The following is a 20,054-nucleotide window of genomic DNA, read 5'->3' as shown; positions in this document are numbered from 1 at the left end:
AGCCGAAGGCAGAGGCTTAACTGACTGAGCCACCCAGGTGCCCCTGTGGGTGTGAGTTTTAAACATGAATCCGCACCCAGATCACTGAAGCTGAGAACAAGCTTCAGCTACTGAGGAAGCTAAAGCCTCCTTGGGTCGGCCTCCAGCCTGGCACAGGAGGTCGGGTGGGATGCGATCATTCCCGGTCAGGAGCAGAAGACCAGCTCTCAAGAAGTCCTTTCCCTTCCTGAGTCTCTTCATGACACTGGAGGTGCTGGAAACTTCTTAGGAAAGCAATCAGGAGACCTACCCCTTCCAAGGACTCGAAGAGCATATTATAAACATTACTACAGGACAGCGGCTGAACCCTTGGATGAACCCTTAAATAAGACAGGGTCTCAGAAACTGAACACTCTCCTTCCTTTCTTCCCAATAAAAAACTCACTGAAAAAATTCTAGCTTTATACTGGATCGGACTAATGAGAAGTTACTGTGGGTAAATGAACAAATAAAAGGCATGGATGCCTTCTTCAGGTCTTATTTTAGATCTACAATATATATACAAGAAAGCAGCTATCACATCTGGCAGGGACACACTGGCAGGCACAGGTTTGAAGGAAAAATATTTCTAACAGTTTTACATAGTCTGGTAACCAAAAGGAAGAGCTGAGTTGACAGGAGGGAAGGAATGGACGAATCCTTTTCCCATCTCTCTTGTCTATTTATGGGAGTCATTTCCCTTCAGGAAATGCTGAGCCCCTTCTCCCAGGACCCTGTTGGGAATGACGCCTGCACTGGCTGACCCAGCCTTCCACATCCTCCTCCTGGCCTCAGCAATTCTCCCCTCGTGACCCAGTCAGTACTGGGAACCCAGCCTGTAAATGACAGTACTTTTCGAGGCCCCAGCCTAGTGAGGAAATTCAAAGAGAAAAGGAAGAGTGGGAGAGACACATAATGATGCCAGAAAGCCCGTGGCATGGAGAAGCTCCTAAATTTGAACACAGAAAGGGGATGGATCAGGAGTAAGTTGGGGCTAAAAACAGTGACACTGTGGCCTGAGAGCATCGTGGCTCACCTAGCTTTGGTCTCCTGGCTGGTGGTGGCGGAGGCAGGAGCGGGACCCAGGGCTCCTATCGCCCCATCTAGGGCTCATTCACCAGCTCCATACTCTTTTCCTTTCCCCAGATCACTCACATTTCAACAGAAAGCTGTCCCAGGGGAACCTGGGTCTATGTGTTCTTGATGAAGGTGGTTCACTTCTCTTCTTGGTCTGCTTTTTGGTCAGCTGGGGTTTTGGTTGGCTTTTGTTTTTGTTTTAGAAATGAGAAATGTCCTTTGTTATTAGGACACTGAGGGACTTTTAAAAAGCCACAAAAGAAAAAAAAACATTTGCCCCACAGATGCCAGGTAATATTAGCTGCTGGCTCCCAGGGAATGATTTTTCTTCTTTAAAAAAAAAAAATTAACAAAAAAATATAGTGTTCAGAGCTTCCCTGCCGTATACCAGGGACGAAAAGAGACTTTGTGTTAGCAGGTTAAGGGAAATGAACTGGAGAATGAGGTTAAGACAGAGAAAAGTAGAGACAGAGGGACGCCTGGGTGGCTCAGTTGGTTGGGCGGCTGCCTTCGGCTCGGGTCACGATCCCGGGATCCTGGGATCGAGTCCCGCATCGGGCTCCTTGCTCGGCAGGGAGCCTGCTTCTCCCTCTGCCTGCCTCTCTGTCTGCCTGTGCTCGCTCACTCTCTCTCCCTCTGTCCCTCACAAATAAATAAAAAATCTTTAAAAAAAAAAAAGAAAAAGAAAAGGAGAGACAGAGAATCAGAAGGAAACCAAAGAAACAGGGAAGGAATGGCAGTGAAGCAGAGAGAGGAGAGACCTACCAAAAAACCACCAAGACACAGACCCAGAGGGGGGCTATGTGAGGTCACATCCAGATGCCTTTCCATCAGATGCAGTATCCTGGCCATCAACTCTTCTGCAACTGAAATGTATGTAAAGGAAATACCTCGCCCAAGTGTCTACTGTGGGCAAGAGAATAGCTAGAATGCCCTATTGGCAAATACTTGGAATTAGAATTTTTTCAGCCCCGCAATTCTGTTCCTATTCTTTCCCTCAGTTGTTCCCTCCCTTTTCCTTGCTATTATATTCCCACCTACCCCTCAAAATCTGGTTTAAATCCTAACTTTTCCATAAAACCTACTCTGACCCCCCCAAACTAAAGTTCCTCAATCTTCTGAATTTCTAGAGCAATTATTAACTTATTTACATTTGATAATCTAAGTAAATGTGCATAACCTTGTCTTATCTCTTCTATGGCTGGGTTCAACTGTTACTGAAATACGTCTTACTCCGGGTGTCTGGGTGGCTCAGTAAGCTGAGCGTCGGACTCTTGATTTGGGCTCAGGTGGTGATTTCGGGGCTGTGAGATCCAGCCCCACCCCCTCGGGCTTGCTCTATCTCTCTCTCTCTCTCTTTGAAAATAAATAAATAAAATCCTTAAAAAAATCAAAATAAAAATACGTTTTACTCAAGGTTCTACATCTTTGTTCGCTGCTTCAAACTGCAATAATGAATTTGTTCATTATTATTTATTTATAACTAAATAACTATATATAATAAATTATATAATAAATAAAAGCTAACATTTATTGAGTATTTACTATGCTCTAGGCGAGATTCTACATGGATTCTTGCATTGAATCTTCACACCACCCTTAACACTGCCTCCCCTTTACAGATGTGGAAACGGAAGTCTGGAGGGAATAACTTTTCCCAAGGCCACCTGGATGCTGGATGAGTCCAGGTTGTCAGATTCGAGAGTCCAGTGCCTAGCACCCAAATAAATGCCTTGGGGGCAGGGTACAGGCCTTCCCCTCCTGGGTACAGAGTAGCTACTCAGTACATTGTTATGACTGGATTTTATTCCAAGTACCCAGCACCCATCCCCTCTCCTACCTCCCCTCCATCCCTTCCCTGCCCACCTGGAACACCCTGGCTCCAAGGTACTGCCTGGCCATCCCTTCCACTTCCAGAGACAGCCCTCAAGCTTCCCTGATGTTCCATTAACCTGACCTCACCTAACAGTAATACGGAGGAGGGGAGGTAGCCCCCTACCCTCACCCTGGGGGATCTGTCCAGGGCCCTAAGCACCTGGAGAGCCCCAGGGCCTGTGCCTCCCAGGGCCCGATGTTCACACCAGGAAGCGCCACTTGAAGGGAGGCACCTGAAGGCCCTGTTTGGTTTCCTTCCTGTCGCATGTCTCTGGCTCCAGCTGGGCTGCCCCAAACTCACTTGCCCGCCTCCTCTCTCCCTAATCCCTGCCCTCCTCTTCCTTTCCTCCCCCTCAAACCCTTTCCCACCCTCTTTTGCTGGCTTCTGTTCTCTTTCTTTCCATGAGCAGAGACTTTCCAGCTTGGCTCCCAGCCAGCACATTTGGATAAAAGGCAGCAATCTTAGAGGAAGACGTCATCTCGCATCCCCTTTCCCGGGGCCAGCACCGTGGCTCCCGAGACCAGAGTGGGAGAAGGGGGCCCAGGCTGCTCTGCCATGGCCCCCCATTCGGGGAAAGGCCTTGAGCGATAGGGGTGCAAACAGACCCAGGTTCAAACTCGAGCTCTGCCACTTGAGCTGGCGGGCCTTGGACAAATTACTTGTTTCAAGGACTTCGTTCTCTCCTCTGTAACACTGTGGACGTTGCAGCACCTCTTTTGAAAGAATGCAGGAAGGACTAAATGAGATTGCACCTGTAAAGCATTCGGCACGGCACATGCCCTAGAAAAAGCGCTCCACATATGTCTTCCGTAATAGAGGGAGCTTAACTCTGCGAGATAATAAAATAGGAGTAATAATATGGGAGCTTGGATTAATAATACTATCACAGCCTCAACTTCTCTGCAGGGCTGCTGATCTAGTCTCAGTTGTTCACAAGTGTGGCAAAGCTGTAAACCACTCTCAAACGTGGAATTGCTATTACTGTGTACAAATTAGTTTTGAAATTGTAAGAGGGAGCTGACCCCCTTTCCTTTTCAGTAAGAACTGGGACGTGATAATGCTCAGCTTTGGGCTGGAGGTGGAAGGAGGAGGAGCCCACCCCATCAGCACAGCAGGCTCATCCTGACTCTCCCTCCTTTCCCCTCCCCTCCCCCTCCATTTCAGGCTCCCTGAACTCTGAGGCCCCGTTTCTGTTTGTTTACTATCTGTGCCTGGTGTTTGGTACTTGGAAGTTGTGCAGTGCCTGGGAACGTGTTCCCTTTTATTTAGTAGGTTTTGAGAAATGGGAAATGGCCCTTCCCCTGTGATTTTATTTAGCTCATCTGGGCCAGCATGGATGGATTTGAATGCAGTCGATAGGATTAACCCAGAGGGCTGAGTACAGTAGTTCGCATGAGGTGCCACTGGGACATGCACAAACATACGGGATGGCCCTGCCTCTTGGAGCTGCGGATGACAGCTACGAAACCAGTCAACCGAATGGCAATAAAAGACTGCAACTGTTCAAGACAAGAAGACAGGAGCAGTCCAGGGAGTGCCTGACACACAGTCCACAGAAATCACAACAGGAGATTGGTTCGAGGACTAAACTTGAGCTACAGTGGAGAGGGTCTATACAAATTCTAACTGGAGGGATGCAGAGGTGGAAGATGGAAGTCAGAGAAGTCACAGACCGCTGCGAAGAGGTTGGATCTGGTGGCCCTTAGAACTAGACTGGGTTCCAATAGCTGGGGAGGGAGAACGTGATCCAGGCAAGGCAAGAGTGAGAAGGCGCACTCCTGCCCGGGAGGCACGCATGGACTTGGGGGATGGAAGCCCTCAGATGTGTGACAGTAGCCAAGAGAAGATGAAGTGAGTTGGGGGCTTACACTTGGCCATGTCCTGAAAGCAAGGAGGAGGAGTTAGGACAGGCTATTCTGGGAAAATGAAGAGGACACATCATAGAGATAAGCACTCTTTTGGACATGATAGGGTTAAAATGGCACCTTCAAGAGGAACTTTGTAGGGTAGGCAGTCAGAGGTAAAGATCTAAGGGTCTGGGGAAGGAAGCCCCCTAGAGGGGTAAATCTGGGAGGGAGCCCGGGAACCCTTGGCCACAAGAAGGAGTTCCCTGAGGGTCAACTGCAGACAAGGGAAGTGGGACGAGGGCTCTGGCAGTTCTTCCAGGGCCCTTGTTATTCTTGCCTCAGTTTCTTTTTGTTTATCTGGGCCTGCCAACCAGACGCTGCAGTCTGATGGTAGAACACTGGCCTTGGGCTTCTTTTCATTCCTCCTCAGTGTCTAACCCACACTTGGTCTGCTATGAGTGAGGCATAAATGCTTGTCAAATAAGAAAAAGAAAATGAATCAGTGGCGATCTCCTTTTCTAAAAAGAATGAGGATAAACCAAAAAGTATGGTGGTCTCGGGTGAGGAGGCACTATTCAGAGCACTTACCAAAAGGGTGGGTGGGCCACCAGCCACTCAGAGTGGCTTCACTGTTAACCCCGTCATGGCTGGATCTGGGGAAGTTGGGGTTCCGGGGAATGTGAGACCCTGGGAGCTCAGCAGCTCAGAAGCAGTCAGCATTTTGACAAGTGGATTGTTGCATCAGTGCACAGCGGTTCTACATCGACCTTGACCTGGCTCGGGGGGTCGGGGGAGGTCACGTACATCAGGGAGCTAAAGAACAGGGAACCGGCCACTGGGTCCATCATTAGTAACTGAGGATAGGTGTCAGCAGGCGGTTAAGGAAGGACGCCAGATTTCAGGGCCTTGGGGAGTGGCTGGTGGACTTGCCTCAGGGGTTCTTCCTGCTGCTCCATCTCTCCACCCCGAGAGCATCCTCCTCCTCTTTTCCTCCAGGCAGCTGGCAGCCTGCACCTGGAGCTGTGTGTATCCGGAGCTGCCTCTTTGACCCTTTCCCCAGCTCTCTCCTCTCTGCCCTAGGCCAGGGATCTTGGCTGTCCTGTGTTCAGGGGAGAGGAGAGCCCTTCTTGGCCTCATCTTGGCAGTTCTGGGACCTCCGAGTCTCGTGGTTTTGGGAGGCATCAAGGAGCTCCCTCTCCTCTAACATTTTTTCACCCCGTTTGATGCATCGTTTCAGCCGGAGGGTAAACAGAGAGCACTGGTCCCTTTTTGATGTCCTGGGAGCCTGTGCATATTTGTTGACTGTCACTAACACAGATGATGACATGGACCAGATGGAAAGGATGACAGTAGCCACAAGATGCCAGGGAGTTTTACTTGGGGTTGAATGACCACACACTTCATTCCAAATCTGAACCCCTCTCACCTCAACTCAGAGTATTAAGTAGAGAACCCCCCTGAGCCCTCAGAGGGCTAGAGACATTTTCTGGCAGAGAAGCCCAGAGCACCCATAAGCCGCTTTGAGAAGCTCCTTTGTGCTTTCCCAGTCACCACCCCTGAACAAGTCTGTGGCTGAGAAACTGGCCCACTCCAGCTGCTGGAGAGGCAAGTTCTAAATATCAGGCTGCCCATCGCCCTTGCCCAGTGATCAGATCACGCAAAGTGCAGTTTTAATCCTTATTTGCTGCATGCTCCTGTACAGATGCCTTTGTCTGGTCATCTGGAGTGGTTTAGCCTGTAAATCCCAGAGACATGAAAAGCACATAAAATTACAGAAGTGTCCTGCTTCAGTGGTTCTAATTTGCTGAAAAAAGACAAGTTATTATTTTTCTCAGGGTGAACTGGGGGTTGGCAGGGACAATAGTATCCATCTCCTCTCTCTCTCTCTTTTTTTAAAGATTTTATTTATCTATTTGAGAGGGAGTGAGAGCGAGAGAGATCACAGAAGGAGAGGAAGAGGGAGAAGCAGACTCACCACAGAGCAGAGAGCCTGACGCAGGGCTTGATCCCAGGTCGCTGAGATCATGACCGAGTGGAAGGCAGATGCTTAACCCACTGAGCCACCCAGGTGCCCCTCCTCTGACTCTTTTAGTGGGAAGGAAAAGTTCACATGTAGCACCTGACCCCTCCTCCTTCCCTGGTTTTAGGCTCTATTCTAGGGGGGCTAAACAAGGTTGGGCGGGTGGGCAGAGGATGGTAGACACTCATGTCTGCTTATGTCAATACACTGGGACGAGCAGGGAGAAAGGACAGACATGGGCAGCTCTCACCCTGTCCCAGGGCAGCGACAAGATGCAACTGCACTTGGACAGTCCCAGGGTAGGCCTGTTGTAGGCCAATTAACAACTTATCTTAGTCCCTTTTTACTTTCAAAGTGTCTCAGTTTGTATATATGGTTGCCCTATCCATGACCCACAGTGGATTTGCAGAGAACCCGGTGCTAAGTCAAATGCAACCCTATGACATCTTCCTTTCTGAGAAGCGAGGAAGCACGAGGGAGAAAGGGGAAGGCACCGTGGATTACTGCACTGGGTTGACTCCTGTGTGTAACCCACCCCACCCATCCCACGTTTCCGCCTACACAATATGTGGAATGGTGGTTACGTGGGATCAAGGTTACAGGAACACAAACCAGCAGCCAGAGACAAAATTAAGTCAGTTCGTTGGATAACAACCCATAAAACATAAAAATCCTCTTAGAAATTAAAATTTAATATGTTGCCTATTTTAATTTGATAAAACTCAAAGAGTAGTTTCTCTTTATGAATGTACCACATTGTGAATTTTAAGTTTCAGAGTAACTAAAATAGAAACTCATAGTAAATTCAGTGGGGTGGGAACACTTGGATTAAGGGAGAGGGAGGGAATATATTTTACTTTTTTTTTAAGACAGAGCACTGGAATCTCATATTTGAAATGTCCATCACCAAGCCCAAAGATATTCAATATGCATGTGGCTTTGAAATCTATTTTAATCTAGCAATTACGCCTCTAGGAATTTATCTTATAGAAATACTGGAACAAGTGCCAGAGACTGTTTGTAGTAGCTAAACTCAGAAAATAACCCAGGCCTCATAAATAGATAATGTGTTAAACAAATGAAGGCCATCCAACAGAAGAACTCTAGGTGGCAGGGCGGGGAAGGACGGGACTATGTATGTCCCGTGTGGAATTATTCTGTCAGTTGTGACAGCATGCATCCATTTCTGTAAGCAAACATTACATGCAAAGGAAAGGAAAGTCAAGGAGGATTTGGGATATATACCAAACAGTGATTGCCTCCAAGGAGGGAGATAGTATAGGATAAACTTTCATTTTTGTTTTGTTCTTTTTACGGATTGCTTAAATGTTTTCCAACAAGCAGAACTTCCACAGTTTACACAGAAAGATATATGTATATATACAAGGATCTATATAAAAGCAATCTTGTAATTTTAAAGTACACTTTCTAGGACCACAAAACCACCAAAGGAAATGTATTTGATGCTGTGCTTGAACTGGTCTGCCGAGCCCTACTGATAAGACACGCAGCCCTGGGTACCATGGAAGGATGGTCACGGTCACAGTCTCCTGTCCTGACCCCACTCTCCAGCTCGATCCTGCTCTCATTTCCTTCCGAAGGGGAGCATGGAACCTCTTGGTTCCCCACTACTGAGGGAAGCTAACCTCTTCCCTGAGCTTGCCACGAAGGTGACTCACCCCTTCCTTCCCTAAGGCCAGGGGGAAAAAGATCACAGTTTTTGGCAGTTGAGCCTATTAGACAGGGTGGGGGCTCTGGGGCTCACCTCTCTTCCAGCCAACTGCGGGCTGAGGATGGATGTGTCAAAAGGAAGCCAAAGGCAAAGACCCTCTGGGCTACAGATGGCAAAGGGCTTAACTTCTAGACAAGCTGAGAGTCGACATTTTTGCTCAGATCATACGATGGTCTTAACACAAGTGTAAAAGATGGTCTGACTCTGGCTTCCCAACATATTCTGTCTTTGGACATCAAATGTAGAAAACTGAGGTAATCACTCGCCTCAGTTCCAGGCACTGACTTGCCTCCTATAATTAAAGGGGCAGATGTGCCTGTCAATCCTTCTGTTGGGTAGCCAATGTCAGGGAGTTAAAGAGGGCCTGGGGTGGGGCGCCTGGGTGGCTCAGTTGGTTAAGCATTGACCTTCAGCTTAGGTCATGATCCCTGGGTCCTGGGATCAAGTCCCACTTCAGGCTCCTTGCTTGGCAGGAAGTCTATTTCTCTCTCTACCTGCCACTCCCCCTGCTAGGTTTCTCTCTCTGACAAATAAATAAAATCTTAAAAAAAAAAAATGAGAGGCTGGGGTAGCTGTGGAGGCCATCTGGCTCTGTAGAGGAAGAAGGGTCCATGCCTGGACACGGGAGACTGGGCATGACATAACCTTGGTCACTCATGAGTACCTGTGAGACATTCCATGAGCCCTCAGGAAGCAAAAAAGAAGGGGCTGCGGTTCCAGAGAGAGTAAAGGAAGCTGAGTCAACTTTGCCCACAGCCAAAGAAATTAATGCCTGCAAGGTGTATTTGAGTGTTGTTGGGAAAGTCATCAAGCCTCAAAATTTTCCTATTATCCTGTCAGAGGTACAGAATTCAACCCTTAGAGATTCATTCCTTTTGATTGTCACTTTATGGACGTTCAATTGCAAACTAATTCTCCCAGCTTTTTTCCAATCCAGAAGACATGGGTCAGAAAACAAATACACTTGACTATCAGGAGGCAAGTAGAAAGAATCCAGAACTCAGAAGCTCAGCACTCAAGAAAAGTACACTTAAGTGGGTTCCAGCCAAAAAGAGAAAGGTGCCAAAGCTTTTCAGTTTGGGCACTGCATACAATAGGATTAGACAGATCTAACTGCATAAGCCGTGTGATTATGCTTTTAGAATTTCTATTTTTTAAAAATACTTCACATACAACATGAAGCTTCACATGAATGCGTCTGCCACTAGCCTTCTTATCTGTATCTGTTCAAGCTGACTTTAAATCCTGATGTTGAAGGCTGATCAACCATTTGATTTCATAATGAGTAACAGGCTTCCTAATTTTAATTTATGGGGTCCTTGCTTTTGGAATCTGAAGTTTCTGTCCCCCGCTGTGAGGAATCCTTTATATGACTGTTAAAGCAGCCCCTCTCACCTCTGGTTGTACCTTTTTTTTTTTAAGATTTTGTTTTTCTTTATTTGACAAATAGGCAGAGACGCAGGCAGAGAGAGAGAGGCGGAAGCAGACTCCCTGCTGAGCAGGTAGCCTGATATGGGACTCGATCCCAGGACCCTGAGATCATGACCTGAGCGGAAGGCAGAGGCTTAACCCACCAAGCCACCCAGGCGCCCCTACCTCTGGCTGTACCTTAAAATCACCTGTGGCCTTTCAAAAATCCTGATGCCCAGAGTCCATTCTCAGCGATTTTTATTTAATCCACAGGGGAGGTGGGGCGTAGAGGCACCCGTTGTCTAAAGAAATGCTCACCCAGGACATCAAAGTGTTCTAAAGTGTACCCTGAGTTTAAAATGTTAAGAAACATGATGGGTGGGGGGAGTAGAATCTCATACCTACTCAATGCTAATTTAGGACATCTAAAATGAGCAAGAAATGGTTTCAACAGAAGCCACGCATTGACATGGATTCTGCAGGTTCCGTCCCTTCTGCAGAAAGCAAAGGGAAGGGCCCGGCCCGCTGGGAGACTGGGGACTGAGTCCGCAGAAGGTCCGCCCCAGCTTGGCTTACAACCCCTGCTCTTCTGTGACATTCCTTGTGTTGCAGCAAACAAGATTCCCACCCTCCCTGGCCGCACTCGCACTGGAGTGAATCTCCGGTCTCCTGAGTCCCACCCGTCCCCTCCTGCTGAGCGGTAGCAGGTCTGAGGGTACAAAGACCCAGACCACGGTGGGGGAAGTGCTTTGTCCATCGGAATGGAATCCTCAAATGCTGCTCTCACTCCCCATTTTCCTTTGGTCAGGATTTCCGGATGCACACTGTCCTACCAGACCCTTCACCAGACCAGAGAGAGTCTAGCCCAGTGGGCAGTGGACCACGCTATGACTTGCTTCCTTCCCATCAAGATGGGCACCCAGCGCGTCCTCTGCGCTCTCCATCCATCGAAGCTGGTGTCCCCTCTTCCTCCACTTGAGAAAATGGGCTCCTCCACGCAGAATTCCCCTGGCTCCAGCTGCCTGCGCTGCCAAGGCCCATAAGCCTGAGCCACACTCAGCAGCCCGCAGAGAGGCAGTAAACTCCCAAGCCATAACAGGAAGGCGGTATAGGAAGACAGTCGAGTGGAATTTTATCTTCCCAATCTTTTGTAACACCAACAATGAAGATTTTTTTTTCTATGTCACTCTTTAGTCTTTACACCAAGTTCCTCATGACAAATTCCCTGCTGAGTTAATTCCAGGAAAAATTGTGTTCTGAAAAATAATCTGTAAGCTTTCTGTTGTCCAAAATCCAAAACTGCGCAAGTCAGTGTATTTTTGTTTGTCTCTAAACTGCCAGAAAATGTAGAGCCAAATTCATTGTCCAAGTGTTGTAATCTGCTAAACTCGGGCCACTCAAAATATCCATTCCTTTGGCTCTGCTTTGTCTTCTCCTGAGTTTTGGGGCCCTTAGTTTCGGTCTATGTTACCTCATCTGCACCAGAGCCTGTCACCGGGTCCTACCTCTTTATCTCTGGGATCCTTCCATCCTACCTCAGCATCGCCAATTGTCTGTGCGTCAGTAACGCCAGGCCTGGGTGCTGCGTGACCTTGGTCACATCCTCCAGGCCCCCACCCAACAACCAGAACAGGCTTTCTAGGACATCAGGCGGAACCTATCACTCCAGCTTCAGTGAGATCCGCCTTCCCTCTGGCGGCACACTGTGAGTTCTCCCCACACTTACACCTCCCCTCCCCACCCCTGTTCCCTCTTGGTCATTTTGTGATTTCTGTTCCCTCAGGCTGGAACCACCTTCCCTGCTTTGTCCTCCCAGTGAAGAAGTTTTCAGGGTTCAGTCCCAGCATCACCTCGTCTGTGGGCCTCTCCCGAGTTGGGTGGCCTTGCTTTGGGCTCCCCTAGCATGTTAGCACTCAGCTAGGCCAGCCTAGGACTGGTTTGAATTTTTTTTTTTTTTAAGTAATCTCTGTAGCCAGTGTGGGGCTTGAACTCACAACCCCAAGATCAAGAATCCCATGTTCTACGGACTGAGCTGGCCAGGTGCCCCTGCTTTTAATTTTTTGACTACTCAAGCAGGATGGCTGGTTCTGGAAGAAAGAGAGATATATCTTATTCATTGCTGTGTTTGTTCCCAATGCCTAACACATAGCTTTTAAGTGAATGATTACACAACCTAGGGAGGCTTCCAATCGTTCCAATAAAAGGACCTGAAGGCCATGCTCCTCCTCCAGACTTTTCACTACTGGTCGTCAAAACCAGTTACTGATTGCCTTTACTTCTCACAGAATTTGGCTCCACCAAAGCAGCCCACCCCAAAGACTTTCTACTCCACGCCTCTGCTGTGTTCAACACTGTGATGATGCAAGCAGAAAGGATTTTGTTAAGTTGTAACCAAGGGTGCAAGAGTTGAGTAACAAAGTTATGGTAGGGAGCCCCTTATTAGCCTACCGCCCTGGGGCCATTATTACCTGGGTCCTTGGGAGCGTTAGAGAAGTCACACCCCTGAAGCACTAGCACACCGGCTCAAGATCCGCCGGCTCCTTCCCCAGCCCTGGCTGATGAGAGCAGTCACCGCTCTTCCCTCGCCCCGGCCAAGCCCCGGAGTGCACAGCCCCGCGTCCGCCCCGCGTCCGCCCCGCGTCCGCCCCGCGTCCCCTCCGGGAAAGGACTCCACCGCTGAGGTCTGGCTCTCCTCAGGGGTTCGAACCCAGCTCTCTGGGATCCCTCCCAAACTTGATTCTATCTCCTGTTGTTAAGAGTCGCCCCCTGGGCTCCATCTGCTCCCAACTCCATCCTTAGGGGAAAAGTGGGAGAAACAGGATCATTCAATCATCTTCACCATCCTGCTTTCCCAAGACTGCACATTCTGACCACAGCGGGGAGGGGGGTGTCTAGCTGCTCGGCCCCCTCAGCCCCACTCGACTCTTTCTCTACACACCCACACACACACACTCACTCTCACACTCTCGCCCCTGGGACCCAGCCCGGCAGAGAGCCGGCTCTGCCCAGTTTCTGCAGGTTTCCGAGGCGCGGGACAACGGCTTCCCCACTCGGCCCTGAAAGTCGTCCCGAGCCCCCGGAGGCCGTCCGGCCAGTACTTTGCTCAAGTCCCACAGGTCGGGCCGAAGCGCCTCGGTCCCCACGTCCGCACACGGGAGCCCCGGCCGTGGGTCTGCAAAGAGCCACTTCCCCTCTCCGGCCGGGGGCAGCTCCCACCGCCGCCTCCCCTCCCCCAGGCGCGTACCCCTCCGCGGCGCCCCCACCCCCAGCCCCTCGTCCCCTCCTCGCTTCCCCCGGCTCGGCCCTACCTCCCGGCGGGCCGCCGCTCCGCGGTCTCCGAGGCGCAGCTCGGGGGCGCCCGGGCGGGCGGGGGCGGCGGGAGGCGGGGGCCCGGGGCGCCATGGCCCGCGGCCCTCCGCCCTGCAGTCGGCCGGGCCTCTCCCGGCGCCCGGAGAGCCGCGCGCCCTCTGCTCGCGTGCCCGCCGCCCGGCCGCCGCGGTGGGCGAGTGGAGGGCGGGCTCGGCCGGCTGCCGCGTCCTCTCCGCCGGGCCGCGCGCCCCGTCGCCGCCCCCCGCCCGCCGCCGCTCCAGTGAGCTCATCCGCAGCTGGCGGGCGCCCGGCCCGTTGCCACGGCAACGCCTCTCCCAGGGCTGCGCGGACTCGAGCGGCTCCCGTAAACAGGACCTTCTGCCGGACTCTTCCCCTTGCCTTTGAGGGGGTGGGCGGGGGGTGGGGGGGGGCGCTGGCGGCTTAACCCTTTCTTTGCTGGAGACCCAGCGGCGCGGCGTTCTCCGTCTCCGCCGGGCAGCTATCCGCGCGCTGCGCTCGCCCGCGGCTCAGACCCTCGTCCGCAGGCACGGAAGAGGCGGCGACCCTGCCTGCACCCCCACCTCCGTTCGCTCCGGTCGCCCAACGCGTCCGTGGGGCACCTACAACGGGTCAGGCGCGGCGCCGGGTCCGCGCCACCCCAGACAACGAGGCAGCCGCCACCCTCGCCCCTTGCAGCTTGCAGTCCGGCGGGGGCGCAGACGACCGCGATCCAGGCAATGAAGCCCCGGGGGTCCCGAAGGCGGGGCGCACCGGCGCCGGAGCCGCTCCGGGAGGGGAGTCAGGAAAAGGTCCCGGGGGGGTGGGCAGTGACTTTATAGTGTCCACTGCCCCCACTCAAACAACCAAGGAACACAGATCGCCTGAGTTAGGACTGCCAAATCAGAAGTACACGCCAAGTGCTGTGGGCTTTTTATGCTGAGGACAATGGGGGGCCACGCCGGGTTTTTGAGCCTAGGAGTTCCCTAATGTAAGGGAGACCGAGATGACAGTGGTGATTTATGGGCCTGGGGGGCGGGCGGGGGGGAGACTCCAGGCTCCTCTCTCTACCAGAGAAAGTCACTCTTCTTTTAGCTCTGGGGGGGGGGGGGGCGGGGGGGGGGCGGCGGCTAGAAGGAAGGGTCTAAAGCTCACGCAAGGGTAGGGAGGGGAGATAGAGGTTTAGCCTATATCCTTGAAAGGGGGGTGCAGGAGAGAGAAGAAAAGAAAGGGTTGCAGGGCACGGGGAACATTAGATACTGTCTAGGCAGTCCCTGTGGACTGGGGACCCAAGATTTGAGGGACTGATTTAGATCAGTTACAGGAAAGTCACAGGAAAATAGTTTCCTTCTTAGCTAAGGGTTTTGCTCATTCTGTGAGATCTCTGAAACTTTTTTCCGGCTTGTTAAAGCTTCCTAAAAACTCCATCATGCCATACCCATTTCAACTAAACAAAATAAACTTTCAGAATACGAATTTGCAAGGTACAAGCATTTAAAAAAAAAAAAAAAAGGTATTGGGGTGCCTGGGTGGCTCAGTTGTTAACAGTCTGCCTTTGGCTCAGGTCGTGATCTTAGGGTGGTGGGATCCAGCCCTACACCGGGCTCCCTGCTGAACCCGGAGTCTGCTTCTCCCTCTCCCACTCCCCATTTGTGTTCCTTCTCTTGGAGTCTCTCTCTCTGTCAAATAAATAAATAAAATCTTTTTTAAAAAAGTATAAACACTTATTTATTTATTTTTAAAGATTTTATTTACTGGAGCTCCTGGGTGGCTCAGTCAGTTGAGCGTCTTTCTTTGGCTCAGGTGGTGATCTTGGGGTCCTGGGATCAGCCGGGAGTCTGCTCATCCCACTCCCTCTGCCCCTCACCCCCCACTCATGCTCTCATTCTCTCTCTTGCTCTGCTCTCTCTTTGTCAAATAAATAAATAAATAAATAAATAAATATCTCTAAGGATTTTATAATCTTTAAGGATTTTATTTATTGTAGAGGGAGATAGGAAGTGAGTGGGGGAGGGGCAGGGGTGGGGAGAGAGAGAGAGAGAGAGTGTGTGTCTCAAGCGGATTCTGCACTGAGCTTGGAGTCGGTTGCTGGGCTTGACCCCATGACCCTGAGATCAGGACCTGAATCTAAATCGAGAGACAGACATTCAACCCACTGAGTCCCCCAGGTGCCCCAAAAGTACAAGCATTTAAATTACTGCTTTGCTTATTGAAACATCATTTAATACCTTTTCAGGTACTAAGATCAAAGACTTGGCTTCTTCCAGGTTAATTAGAACTGGAGTTCTGGGGCGTCACGAAGGCAAACTGGCAAAGTAGAGCAAATGGCAAGCAGAGAACGACTGAGAGCCCAGCTGGATGCCTCCCCCAACCCGGTGCGCGCAGCAGGCCTGTCGCCTTGGATGTTGTGCCTTCCAAACTGCCAGGCACATGTCCGGTGGACAAACCAGAGAGGAGGCTGGCGAGTTCCTTAGTAGTGGCCGCCACTCCATCTGCTCCATCATCTTTGAGTTCTAGACACTAACTTGTTTTAGAAAAATTCCCTGCCTCAGTTCATTGGCTCAGACTCTGATGAGTGATGTGGGGCCAGTGCTTTGCAAGTTCCCATCCCTGCCTGCCTGTCACAGCCCCCAACCCCATGGCTGCTCCGGTCCCTGGGCCAGTCAATGGCTCTGTCGCCATGAGGCAGGGTCCCTCCTTCTCTGTGTGGCCCTGCCTCTGCTGGTTCCCTGGAGCTTTCCCAGCTGATGCTACCTCTGGTCCATCCCAAGCCCTGGTTTTCCAGCTCCAGCTCCAGAGGTCGGGCAAGCCTCCACAGTGGGGGCCATGCCCTGGAGCGTGGGAATCCCTCTCTGTGGTCCCTCTTCTCCCAGTTCCTGACACTGACTGCTCCAACCATGGCCCCAGCCCTCCCGGTCTGTCCTCGGCTCCTCTCCATGGTGGAAAATGAGGCCGGGGGCACCTGGGTGGCTCAGTGGGTTAAAGCCTCTGCTTTCGGCTCAGGTCATGATACCAGAGTCCTGGGATCGAGCCCCGCAGCAGGCTCCCTGCTGAGCAGAGAGCCAGATGCGGGGCTCCCCCTATACTCCCCCTCCCCCAACTTGTGATTCCTGCCTGTCAAAAAAAAAAGAAAAATCTAAAAAAAAAAAAAAAAGAAAGAAAAGAAAAAGAAAAAGAAAATGAGGCCTGGGGTAGGAGATACTGCCTGGCCTCAAGTCAGGGAAGGTGCCGATGGGAGGAGAGAGCCAGAGTTGACTTTTCTTGATCTTCTTTTGTTTTTAATATTGTATTTATTTACTTATTTGACAGAGAGAGCACAAGCAGGGGGAGAGGGAGGGATCCCGATGCGGGACTCAATCCCAGGACGCCAGGGTCATGACCTGACCGGAAAGCAGATGTTTAATGGACTGGGCCACCCAGGCGCCGCACCTTGATCTTGAATCCTGCTTTTTCCACCTAGAACGAGCAAGGAGTCCTGCAGAATCTCTCCTACCCCTCCCTCCTCTTCCTTCAGCATCCTATTGGGGGGCAGTGTGGGGTCTGGAGCAGGTTGCTCTGCTTTGGATTCTCAGGGTCTCATTCTGTAAGGGAGAAGTAGGAACGGTTATAACCGACTTCATCCTGTTGCCGGGATTAAAGCCGATCCAGCGAGCAAAGGGGGTAGTACTGGGCCGGACCATTGGGGGCGCTCTCGGTTACCGCCTGTTATTTTTCTAATCTCTGTCTCTCTCTTTCCAGGAGCAAAGAGAAAAGTGTTCAGAGTTCAGCAGAAGGGAGCAGGCCGTTTTTCTCCTCCCTCATTGGGCACAGATCCTGCTTCATCTCACCTCTAAATCAAGTGAAGGAGAACCGGGGGCCAAGGGCCAGAAGGAGGCTAGCCTGGTTTAAGATGGGGAGAGAGGTGGTTCTGGGTGGTTCTGGGTGGTTCAGTGGGTTAAAGCCTCTGCCTTCAGCTCAAGTCATGATCTCAAGGTCCTGGGATCGAGCCCCACATCAGTCTCTCCGCTCAGCAGGGAGCCTGTTTCCTCCTCTCTCGCTCTGCCTGGTTCTCTGCCTACTTCTGATCTCTGTCTGTCAAATAAATAAATAAAATCTTTAAAAAATAAAAAATAAATAAGATGGAGAGAGAGCCTGAAAAGGAGCCTTGACCAACTCCTCTCCCCAAAATTGTTTTCTTTCTATTCAAATTCCCTTAGGTTGCTAAACATTTACTGAGAGTCCTTCATTCCAGCAACTTTGCATATGTCATGTCACAGAATCCTCCCCACACTCGTGAGCAATTAACTATCTCCCCTAATATTTTATGGATGGGAAAACGAACTTCCAAAAGGTTATGTGCCTTATTTGAGGTCACACTAGCCGAGGCCCGTCTGGCTCAAGCCATGTCCTTTGTTACACCAGCTTTGCCTGAGAGCCGGGCTCTGCCCAGTGCCAGCCACTCTGCACGGCAATTTCCAGATCAGCGTTCAGTCCATGTTCTGGTTATGCTTCCCCCTCTGGAAGGCACAGGCGGTGCAGTTCCTCCAGGAATTTCAGACACTGCTCCTTAGACACTGGGTGTCCCCTGCTTGGGTCACTGGGACCCATTCCTTCTCAGCCCTTGCGTGACAGCAACCCCTCCTCTGGGTCACAGCCACCTGCCTTCCAGCACACAACGGAAAGATATACACACAGCAAAGAACCAATGAGAGCTTTGGGTGTTGTTACTATTCTTTTATGCAGAAAGCTGGTGTGGGGAGAGCAATCATTCTCTAATGCTCAGGCCCGTGACATCTAGATGTGGCCGAGCAAGGAAGAAACTTATTTTAGGGGCAGGGAAAAATCCACAATCCACAGCTTCACCTTGACATGCCCTTGGCAAAGCTCCTCCACACCACTCCAGTGGCTGATGTGAGCCCACCAGCAGCAGGGCTCCCCTGCTCCTGTCCTCCTCAGGCAGCCCTCTCCCTCCTTCCCTTCTCCATCCTTGGCCCATTCTCTCCTGCCTACAGACAGCTGGACGCGAGTTCCTTCCCAGCCACCACAACCCTCATGTGCCTCCCTCTGAGGAAACCAAACCAAACCAACCATCCCACCCAAACCTCAAACTCGGGTTTGGTTTGTTCTTGGTCCCAATCAAATGTCATCCAGGAGGTGTGGGAAGAGAGGGGGGAGGGTGGGAGGGGCCTCGGGGGCCACCCAGGGAAGGGGTGAGCAGGGCCCAGACTGAGGGCTCCAGGCTCCTTCATCCTCTCCCGCTGTGAGGGGCGGGTCTTTGGCTGAGATCGTGCCCCCCCACCACTCTCCTCCTCTCTCTGGGTGCTCTTCTGCCTCCTGTACTGGGACTGCAAGATGGGCAGCTGTGGGGGCCCGTTAGGGGGTGCTGTGGAGTGGATACCACTGGAAATCTCCATCACTGACTTGGCAAGTAACACAATAACATAATTTTTGCCTAAGAAGCAGCTGTTGCATGTCTATGCCCCTAGCTCTGGAGGGTCATTTTTTTCCCCCCACAAAGAATTAAGGCATTCATAGCTGTACAAGGATTAGTGTGTTTATGACCGAAAGCAAAGAACAAAGTCATGGACATTCCACAGCGTTCACCATCAGGCAGTCTCAAATGTTAGGCCTGCCGTGCCAAATACCCTCTACTCGTATTCTTTTCTGTTCCTTTTGGGAGACCCAGCTGAACATCAGGAAAGGGAAGAAGAGTGTGGTGACTGAGATTCTCCTTTTTTGAGTCACGGATTTCTGCGTCTGAGCAGTTCTAGATCTTCCTGTTCACCGTGATCCCAGAACACACCAGGACAGTCGGACCAGCTCTGCACGGGGCTGAGGATGTGAGACTGTCCCAGCTTGCTTCTCAGAGCTTTCCCTGACCTCCTTCCTGGCTGGCTAGACAACCTCCTCAAACAGGAGTGGGGTGGGGGGAAGAATCCCTCCAAACATTTTCATCACATGTCATGAGCTACACGCATGGACTCAAAACCCACCAGCTCATCCCCGCTTGCTAATGTCCCCCCATCCCTGATCTCAACCTTCAGACCTCCAAATAACTGTGTATCACCTCACTGCCTCTCAGAGGCCATACCTTTGTAGGAACAGGTTTCTGGGAGGCCCTAATATCTGATCCACTTCCTGTCTCTCTCAGATCAACTTAGAGCAAAATAAAAAATACGGCCCTAAAGGCAAGCCAGGTGCCATCTGACCAGCCTAGACAGCAGTGTGGCTTTCGGTTTGGCTACTCTCTTTCGTGGGTCTCAGGTGTCTGGAGAGATCAGGCCAGTTGGCCCTCAGGCCATACCCAGCTCCCCGCCTGCTCAAACAGGCAAAAAAAAGCACAAAGCAGCTGCCAGTTCTCATCCTTTCTGCTGTTTCCTGTATGGCTGAGTGTGTGCCAAGCGAAACTAGAGATCGCCTAGGAGGCAGGTTCTAGTATCAGCCTCTTTTATCAGTGAAGAAACAGACAAGAAGGGACGCCTGGGTGGCTCAGTTGGTTAAGCAGCTGCCTTCGGCTCGGGTCATGATCCCAGCGTCCTGGGATCGAGTCCCACATCGGGCTCCTTGCTCAGCAGGGAGCCTGCTTCTCCCTCTGCCTCTGCCTGCCATTCTGTCTGCCTGTGCTTGCTCTCTCTCCCTCTCTCTCTCTGACAAATAAATAAATAAAATCTTTAAAAAAAAAAAAAAAAAAAAAAGAAACAGACAAGAAGGTAGGTGACTTGCCCAAGGCCACTGCAAAGGAGTTCCACAGCCCAGAAGGGCCCAGCAGTCTAATCCAGGACAACCCCT

The 20,054-nt window shown here is 51.1% G+C and overlaps 1 protein-coding gene across 1 annotated transcript in view; it reads right to left on the bottom strand.

Annotated features, from left to right (window-relative positions):
• The window catches only part of LOC111151895 (DENN domain containing 2A), a 109,040-nt gene that overhangs the window by 87,674 nt on the left and 1,312 nt on the right, over nt 1-20,054 (bottom strand). Inside the window, exons 2-4 of the mRNA XM_022510112.1 lie at nt 13,871-14,074; nt 12,937-13,688; nt 11,516-11,618 (exon numbers count right to left, since the gene is read on the bottom strand). Of these exons, the coding sequence (XP_022365820.1) occupies nt 11,516-11,618; nt 12,937-13,688; nt 13,871-14,074 (1,059 nt within the window). The remainder of the gene's footprint in view (nt 1-11,515; nt 11,619-12,936; nt 13,689-13,870; nt 14,075-20,054) is intronic.

The sequence above is a fragment of the Enhydra lutris genome, unplaced genomic scaffold, assembly GCF_002288905.1.
Source record: "Enhydra lutris kenyoni isolate GAN:26980312 unplaced genomic scaffold, ASM228890v2 scaffoldscaffold27, whole genome shotgun sequence".
Taxonomy (NCBI): domain Eukaryota; kingdom Metazoa; phylum Chordata; class Mammalia; order Carnivora; family Mustelidae; genus Enhydra; species Enhydra lutris.
Note: the sequence above shows the minus strand (reverse complement) of the source record. Positions and strands in the feature narration are given on the sequence as shown.